The sequence below is a fragment of the Perca flavescens genome, unplaced genomic scaffold (assembly GCF_004354835.1).
Source record: "Perca flavescens isolate YP-PL-M2 unplaced genomic scaffold, PFLA_1.0 EPR50_1.1_unplaced_scaf_30, whole genome shotgun sequence".
Lineage (NCBI taxonomy): Eukaryota > Metazoa > Chordata > Actinopteri > Perciformes > Percidae > Perca > Perca flavescens.
This window is the reverse complement of record NW_021166681.1, coordinates 15,001-25,000: the sequence shown is the minus strand read 5'-3', so window position 1 is coordinate 25,000 and position 10,000 is coordinate 15,001. Positions and strand designations below refer to the sequence as shown.

Here is a 10,000-nt window from a genome sequence, read left to right as displayed (position 1 = left end):
ATAACGGGGTTTTTAGATTTAGGAGAAGGCATTTTATCTGTTAATCCTACCGACGGAGACACTAAAGGGACACTAACGGGGTTTTTAGCTTTAGGAGAAGACATTTTATCTGTTAATCCTACCGACGGAGACACTAAAGGGACACTAACGGGGTTTTTAGCTTTAGGAGAAGACATTTATCTGTTAGTCCTACCGACGGAGACACTAAAGGGACACTAACGGGGTTTTTAGCTTTAGGAGAAGACATTTTATCTGTTAATCCTACCGACGGAGACACTAAAGGGACACTAACGGGGTTTTTAGCTTTAGGAGAAGACATTTTCTCTGTTAATCCTACCGACGGAGACACTAAAGGGACACTAACGGGGTGTTTAGCTTTAGGAGAAGACATTTTATCTGTTAGTCCTACTGACGGAAACACTAAAGGGACACTTAAGGGGTTTTTAGCTTTAGGAGAAGACATTTTATCTGTTAATCCTACCGACGGAGACACTAAATGGACACTAACGGGGTTTTTAGCTTTAGGAGAAGACATTTTATCTGTTAATCCTACCGACGGAGACACTAAAGGGACACTAACGGGGTTTTTAGATTTAGGAGAAGGCATTTTATCTGTTAGTCCTACCGACGGAGACACTAAAGGGACACTAACGGGGTTTTTAGATTTAGGAGAAGGCATTTTATCTGTTGATCCTACCGACGGAGACACTAAAGGGACAGTAACGGGGTGTTATGTAGTTGACCCGCGGTGGTGAATTGTCTGCAGTTCTGCGCGATTTGTTGCCGTGTTCATCTCAGCTCCGCCGAGACAAAATAGATTGCTTTTTTTGATAACTCTGCAAACCCTTGGTGTTCTCTCAATGAGCTTCATGAGGTAGTCACCTGAAATGGTTTTACCTTCACAGGTGTGCTTTGTCAGGGTTCATTAGTGGAATTATTTCCCTTATTAATAAAAAAGCAAAGGGTGGCTACTTTGAAGAATCTAAAATATAAGACATGTTTTCAGTTATTTCACACTTTTTTGTTAAGTACATAATTCCATATGTGTTCATTCATAGTTTTGATGCCTTCAGTGAGAATCTACAATGTAAATAGTCATGAAAATAAAAAGGAAACGCATTGAATTAGAAGGTGTGTCCAAACTTTTGGCCTGTACTGTATGCTATGTTGTATATTCATGTCATGATTATCATAGTTAAAATGATTTGCCAGGAACGTGCCGTTTATTCAAAAATAGAGCTTTATTGACACAAAACACAGACAGAAAAAAAAATATGTACAAAGCATCGGAGACACACAGCACACACAACAAATATCCCTCGCTCACGAGAAGCAGCACCGTCCACATCTAACCCGCGGCTGGCTCGGAGCTGGAGGTAACCGGCAGCATTCGGTCTGAATTCGGTCCATGTAGCAGACGTCTGTGGTGCGTTGTCCTGTAGGTCTATGGTGGAGCACTTCCAAATGTCTCATATACCTCACCCGCAGCCAGCACACTCTGTGTCGCTTACAGCAGCTGTAAACTCAATCAATAAAGACAATCAGTACTGCGCAATGCACTGCTTATGGACACAACACACCTATGAATGCACCTGAAAAATATTCACATTAACCAAACAGATCTAATCTTACCCTCTTTTCTTCTCGACCGACTCCATGCTGAACTCTTCACAGCTTCTGCCCGCGATGCCACATCTGGTTGTTTCTAGCTGTTCCTGCTGCTGTCTTACAGGTAGCTGGTATGAATAAAAAACACAAGTCACAGTAAAATTAAACAAGGAAAGATGAAAAAGTAAAAATGACTTACACACAATGGCGTCATTATCAGCGTCATGTAAATCTGGACCTGCAGACAGCTCCGAGCAAATATTAAAATAAAAAACTATGGTTAAGATCGGTATCTATTAACGTATCTATGTCCTTATACAGAATAATTAATGAAGTTCATTCAATGAAAGCATATTCTTTAAATCTTACCCTTGCTCCGGTTCGTAGCGCCTGCTACAGTTTGTCTCTGAGTTGTGAAGACGTCGGACTGCTTTCTGTAAATTACGAGATAATAAAAATATACTTTTATAAAACATCACCCGCTTAGCTCTGTAATGAATGGCGCTGAAAGCAGCCACAGCTCTGTGCTGCTCGCGTTTAAACTTGGTGAGGTTTAAAACATTACTGCCAAGTCTAAGTAGCCTGTGAAACATCCAGAGACAGTCACTGTACGATCAAGAGTTAATAAACAGTATTTTTCAAATGGTAGCAGTGAGGGCGGGGGTACGGGGTAGGGGGGGGGCAGAGTCAGAGCCATAGAGATATATAAGGAGCAGATTAACCAGCAGGGCGCGCACAGCGCACACACTGGTGTGGAGGTGAATTACAGTGAGTTATAATGGATTACTGGGAAAGCTTAATAATAAGACAATTGAATACTAGATTATGAGGCCATTTCAGCAGAGCCAACAGCTTCCTATGCCATGGACATGTGAATATGGTGCTGAATTTGCCAGTATTTTAAGAAGATAAATGGTTGGGACCTTGTCATGCAATGACAAAGCTGATATGCTTTATGTGAAGCCCAGTGTTCTGGTGTCAGCAGAAAGACTTCTCTTAGAAAACTGTCCAGTGGAGCCTCTGTCTCAATTCCACCAGACAATGTTGGATGAGCAAGACCAAAGAAAGGTCACTGTAGTCATGTCACTATGAACAGTGGTTGAGCTCTATAGGAGACTGTGAATGAATCATGGAATGTACATTTTACCTTTGTGGCAAAGCCTGATTAAAACTAATTGTTGAAATAAATTATTTTGTGTAACTTTTTTACCTAACATTGGTCATTGCTAATGACATACAAAGTAAATAATCTAGCATACTTTCATTACATAAATCAATTCAAGCTAAAACTGAAGAGTCTACAATTAGGCTGTACTGACTCTGATCTATTTTAAGAGATTTTCTTAAAATGAAGTTAATACCTTTTAGAAAAATGTCACCTGGGGTAAAACTCCCCCTGCTGCTACCATGATTTGCATTTGTATAGCTCACAGCATTTTCATTTACATGTTAAAGCCTCCCCTAGAATTAGAGGGAGGGGGGGTCATGGGGGGACAACTGGCAAGCAAGGCCCACGTCAATTTCCGACAATTCACGGCAATTTTCGGTGTTGCCTGTAAATTGCCGTGTGCAGTCGTAAACCTGAAGTTGCACGACAATCTACAGTGCCGAATACTGACGGAAATCTCACTTTTCATGCAGTGTAATCAGGCCTTAAAAGTACGGCCCGAAAAGGCCCGAGCCCGACAAGTACATTTTGATTGACAGCTTTTTAAAAGCCCGAACCCTTTTACAGCCCGACTGTACAAAAGGCCGTCTATCAGCATCATTAGAGGGTCGGAGAATAGCGTGGACACGCGCTTCACACTGCGAGCGGGCACACGCACCACTCTGCGGAAAAGGGAGAGATAGAAAAAAAGAGACTGCGCCGCACGCACACAGCTCCTTTGTCTTTCGTAAAAAATGAGTCATTTATACATTTTTTAACATCATTTATTCATGAATAACGGAGGCTATAGGCCACTTGGAAGTTGGAACAAAGAAATTAATTAAGTTCTCCAGAGACCAGCCTCTGTTTCACCTCCTCAGGATCCATTTTCACGCTAATCGAAACGCATCACCTGACCGCTCATTTACCATGCAGCCCGAAGCGCAAGCCCGAGCCCGTGAAAAATAATAGAAATTAAGACCGAACCCGACCGAACCCGTCGGGTTCTTATAACTTCACTATTAACGTTAAAGTTAGCTGTATAGATAGACGATTAATCTAATGCTAATTTAGCCAGCTAGCATACCCCGGTCTGTCTGCCTCACTCCCCCGGACATATAGCTAGCTAGTTACCGTTAGCCCCCAGTCAGCTATCAGCCAGCTACTTTCATTACAGCAACCCCCCCGGCCAGAACTTGTCTCCAGTGCCTGGTGCTTACAACGCTAATGGCAGTTTAATTAAACGTCGGGAAACAGACTATCTCAGACCCAGCACCGAGTCACAACGGCCATCCATAGCGGTAGCTATCTACATCTCCGTAGCGCTACCGGTGTAGCTATGTGCCGAAAATCTTCTCCCTGCCGAATTTCTCCAACCTTCGCATTTAGCTGTCTTTACGGTTAGCTAAATTAACCCGACAAAAGGTGGGTTAAGCACCAAAACGAGAAGTTAAGATTACTGAAAAGTGAAGGGGAGATAATTCTGGGAGCTGGGAGATGTTCTGCTGCTGCACAACAGGCATCGATCGTCCTCGCCGTCGGGGAGATCCCCACCCACACCGTCTCTCAGCCTCGTTTAGTAGCTAGCTAGTGTTACAACAAACCCCGTCCGCCCCGGTGTTGAATCCATCCAAAAGGTGACATTGATCTGTGAAATATTTTGTGTTTTAGCTGCTGGCTACTGTTAGCTTGCTGGCTCACTAGCTAACTGGTCAGCTACAAATAAAAATCTAATCAAGAAAAACGTAATTATGTTGGGGAAACTGCAGCTATTTTATTACAATAACATGAATAAAAGTTACTAAACGTAACATGAATAAACTTGAATGGGTAAACTCGTCCGTGAACTGATGCATTCTAACTGGCAGCGAAGGTGTTTAACACTAAAAACTCCCATAATTCCACGCAACTTCCCAACGTCATCAAAAGTCCAGTTTTACCATCCATTGTTTTGGTTGAGAGACCCCTAGCGGCAGAAACGTTTAAATCTTCAATTTCGATACCATATGCCAGCACAAGGTCGAGTGGGTGGTTAAAACAGTGAGTGGCCTTATGCACACTCTGACTGAAACCAATAGAATCCAGTAATGAGTTGAAAGCAGTAGTAAGGCTGTCGCTGTCAACTTCCACATGGATATTAAAATCACCTACAATAAGTACTTGGTCTGATTTAAGGACTACACATGATAAAAACTCTGAGAATTCAGATAAAAATTCAGAATACGGACCTGGAGCTCGGTAGACAACAACAAATATTATTGGCTGTACTGATTTCCATGTTGAATGTTGAAGATTAAGAACAAGATTTTCAAAAGAGTTCTAATTTAGTTTAGGATTAATTAAAAGGCTTGAATCAAATATGGCCTCAACTCCCCCTCCTCGGCCTGAGCCTCTAGGAATTTGAGTATTAATATGACTGGGAGGAGTGGCTTCATTTAGACTAACATATTCTTCATGGCCCAGCCAGGTTTCAGTAAGACAGAATAGATCAATTTGATTATCAGATATCAATTCATTTACCAATAGTGCTTTAGAAGACAGAGATCTAATATTTAAAGGTCCAATAGGTAATACTAACAGCTAGTGTTTAAAAACGTTATTAAAAACAAATTCAAAATACTGGAGAGAGTCGTCTCCCCCGCCCCCTCCTGCCCAGACTCCAAGTTCACGGGGGTTGCCAGGCTGAGACCACAGCATCCACAACAATGTTGCTAGACGCTAGTCTCACATAGCCAGACGTTACTCCACAGCACAGCGGAGTAGCTAACGGTAGATGCTAGTCTCACATAGCCGGACATTACTCCACAGCACAGCGGAGTAGCTAACGGTAGATGCTAGTCTCACATAGCCGGACATTACTCCACAGCACAGCAGAGTAGCTAACGTTAGATGCTAGTCTCACATAGCCGGACATTACTCCACAGCACAGCGGAGTAGCTAACGTTAGATGCTAGTCTCACATAGCCGGACATTACTCCACAGCACAGCGGAGTAGCTAACGTTAGATGCTAGTCTCACATAGCCGGACATTACTCCACAGCACAGCGGAGTAGCTAACGTTAGATGCTAGTCTCACATAGCCAGACATTACTCCAAAGCACAGCGGAGTAGCTAACGTTAGATGCTAGTCTCACATAGCCGGACATTACTCCACAGCACAGCGGAGTAGCTAACGGTAGATGCTAGTCTTGTCATGGAAGTTTTCCTTGGAAATTTCAGAGTTTAGTAAATTGAAACAAATAAGACAGACTGAGACTAAAACCAAGTTGGGTTTTTGTATTTTATTAAAAAAGATATATTTGCAAATAGGATCAACATGATTTCACAAAAGGCCTCAGCCCAGTGTGGAGTCAGTTTCTCCAATGAACAGAACACCAGGCTTATATACATCTTCAGAGTGACAACACACACACACTCAGATTATTATGACGCTACAACTTTGACAGGCAATCTGAAACACATGAAGACAATCAGAGAAATACAAGAGACATCTTGGAGCCATCTCACCTCCTCCTCCCTGTACGACTGTCACCCCCCCGTTACATCTTAACTTGCATGAAAAAACTAGAGATAGTTTTAGGGTGACCTTGTACCTTTATCGGTTCAGGCTAACAGCTCACAAAATGTTCCAGACTGCATGTCTCACAAAGTTAGAATCAAAATCTACATGTGGAAAATGAGATAGACTCTTTCAGCATTTGTGAGAGCAGTAAAGTAGAAATAAAACATAAAAATATAAGGAATTGTGCTTAAATGTAATTTTGCCATTACATTCTCACATAGCCAGACATTACTCCACAGCACAGCGGAGTAGCTAACAGTAGATGCTAGTCTCACATAGCCAGACATTACTCCACAGCACAGCGGAGTAGCTAACGGTAGATGCTAGTCTCACATAGCCAGACATTACTCCACAGCACAGCGGAGTAGCTAACGGTAGATGCTAGTCTCACATAGCCAGACATTACTCCACAGCACAGCGGAGTAGCTAACGGTAGATGCTAGTCTCACGTAGCCAGACATTACTCCACAGCACAGCGGAGTAGCTAACGTTAGATGCTAGTCTCACATAGCCAGACATTACTCCACAGCACAGCAGAGTAGCTAACGGTAGATGCTAGTCTCACATAGCCAGACATTACTCCACAGCACAGCGGAGTAGCTAACGGTAGATGCTAGTCTCACATAGCCAGACATTACTCCACAGCACAGCGGAGTAGCTAACGGTAGATGCTAGTCTCACATAGCCAGACATTACTCCACAGCACAGCGGAGTAGCTAACGGTAGATGCTGGTTATATTGACAGTCATAAAAGTCTGTGCTCTGTAACCAACTGACAACCTCGCCGTCCTCTCCACACGCCAGTCAGGCACACTTCCTCGGCTTAGAATTACAATACGAAACGCTAAAAATACCACTACATTGCCGAGGGAACACACTTCATTGGCTTAGAATTACGGCAACAATCACTAAACACACTGCAAACTCACAGTCCTCTCTTTCTGATTTACAGCCCCCCTCTCGTGGCTTAAAATAACTCACCGTTGTCGGCTCCAGCCGCTGAAGAGGCTACACGCTGTAAACAGCCATGGGCTGCTTGCCTGGTCCTCCCGGTAACGTTAGCAGTTAGCAGGGTTAGCATGGCGGCGTTAGCCAGGACCAGTCAGGATCACTTTACTGGCTATGTCTCAATTGTTTTTGCGAGTAACCAACTCGGGTACTCTAGCTATATAATTCAATGTGAGTACACAAATGTTGAAATGACAAAAAATGCCCATCCCTAGTAGCTGTGATAAATTAGCCTGAAGCTAATGCTTACCTGTTCAGGAGGAAATAAGCCAACTCTGCATCCTTTTGGGATCTAAGCTGTCTCCATCTTTCAAATACATCTCCAATATTTACCCAAATACATCTCCAATATTTACCCAAATACATCTCCAATATTTACCCAAATACATCTCCAATATTTACCCAAATACATCTCCAATATTTACCCAAATACATCTCCAATATTTACCCAAATACATCTCCAATATTTACCCAAATACATCTCCAATATTTACCAGGGGGTTGTTACGTCTCTGGTCACGCAACTGTTAGAAACATGCTGTTTTTTTAAGTCGGGTAGAATCTATCTCCGTTGATCCTGCTTTCATGGCTGTTCTAACGTTACAGCTGTAGCGCGCTGGGTTTACGTTTTTACAGGTATATATCTGGCAACCCGGCCTGGGTTAACTGGGCCGTTGATAACAACACACAGACCAAAACAAACAGAAATTCCGTCACGGAACGGAAATTTCAAAAAGAGAAATGAATTGACATTAACATTTGTTTCAGCTTAACATATTTCCTTAATATCTGATGAGGCATTGGTGTCATTTTTTGATTTATTACAGTACACATATTACATATTTGACCTTTAATAGTCCACATCTAATTTTCCTATTCTGTTCTGTCATTGCAGTCGGCATTCACCAGTAACCCCAATGCGCATGGAGGAGCGAGGGCTCGTTCAACGCTGTTTGCAGCTTTAATTAGTTTTGTATCAACTCATTTAGCAATGGCTTGAATGTAACGGACATTCATTAATATGAAAAAGTTACGCACTTAAGTTTTAACTGTAGTCCAAAAATTGTCAGTATATCAGCACAGAAAACACACAATATCTCCCATTGTTTACTACTCAGGTATTTGACTTCAGCGCTTCAGTGGGAATCCCAGTGAACTGCATCTTTCCTGTGAAGAACTACACTGATGAAATCGACATTAATGATGATGTCGACTCTCTGATCCTGAGTGTACTGAGAACAATGATCAACTTTGGAGACGACTTCATTGACAAATGAATATGGCAGCACTTTACATTACACCACGGTAATAAGATGGTAATAGTAGGGTAACAGTGTGATAATAAAAAGTTAATATATAGGTAATAACATGTAATTACAAATTAATAACTGGGTAATACATCACAGTAATAAGATGTAATATTGGGGTAATAATGTGATAAGAAGGTATCAGATGTAATAACAAGTAATAACCAACATAATTACAAAGATAAAGAAATGTGCACCATCCAACTCTTGAAAAAACGATTATAGATGGAAAAGAGGTTGAATTTGTTGAGTCGTATAAGTATTTGGGAATCATTATTGATAACAAGTTGACCTATGACCTGAACACAGACATGCTGAATAAGAAAAGTCAGCAACGTCTTTTCTGTCTGAGAAAGTTAGCTAAGTTTCAAGTAGATCCCTGATGACATTGTTTTATGAATCTTTTATTGAGTCCGTTTTTACTTTTTCATGTATTTGCTGGTATGCTTCTCTTAGTTTAAAACAGAAGAACACATTAGCCATGGTAAATAAAGTTAGCAACAAAATTATTGGGATTCAACAGGTAAAACTAAATGAACTGTACAATAGACATGTACTGAAAAAGGCGGAATCCATCATGTCTTGTAGTTCTCACCCCCTGCATGCAGAATTTAAGATGTTGCCTTCTGGTTCCCGCCTTAATCAGCCATACGTCAAAACAAATAGATATAATTTTTCCTTTGTACCCTCTGCTATCTCTTTGATAAATTCTGAAAAAAGAGGTAACATCTGCACTGAACTGAAATTTGAATTTAAATGTTAGTGGTATTAAAAAATATCAATTTGTCGGATGTCTATTGTACATTTTAATGATGTTGAATGTTTTTGTTATGTATTGTTTGGGTACTACTTTGCTACTGCAGTAAAATTAATTGCCCCTCGGGGACAAATAAAGGTTTTGAACTTGAACTAATTACTAGGTAATGGTTTGATGATAACCATATGTATATCTGGTTAATGGTAATATAGTTATATTGTAATAACATGATAATAATGGGGGAGTATATGTTGATGTTTTCACAGCATTATAGACTACAATCAGCGTAATACCTTCTAAAATAGATAAAACTTCTTGGAATTTATAGATGCTTTGTATTTAAACTACAACGGAATGCCATGTATGAACATGTTTATACTGAAATGCTTCAATTCATTATTTACTGAACAAAATAAAATGGCTGATTTTGATACAAACGGAAAACAAATCACTGTAACCTGAGCCACACCTTATAAATAAAATATTTATCTTGAAACTAAACTGTGTGTCTGTTTGACTGTGTGTGTGGACATGTTTGTGTGTGTGTGTGTGTGTATGATAAGGGATGGATTGCTCTTATGTCCTTGAAAAGGGGACCAAGGGCTCCATCT

General features: G+C 41.0%; 1 protein-coding gene across 1 annotated transcript in view; it reads left to right on the top strand.

The window, feature by feature from the left end:
* Nucleotides 1-8,602, top strand: part of LOC114551688 (interferon-induced protein 44) — a 34,363-nt gene extending 25,761 nt beyond the window's left edge. Inside the window, exon 8 of the mRNA XM_028572655.1 lies at nucleotides 8,444-8,602. Within this exon, the coding sequence (XP_028428456.1) occupies nucleotides 8,444-8,602 (159 nt within the window). The remainder of the gene's footprint in view (nucleotides 1-8,443) is intronic.
* The last annotated feature ends 1,398 nt before the right edge of the window (nucleotides 8,603-10,000 follow it).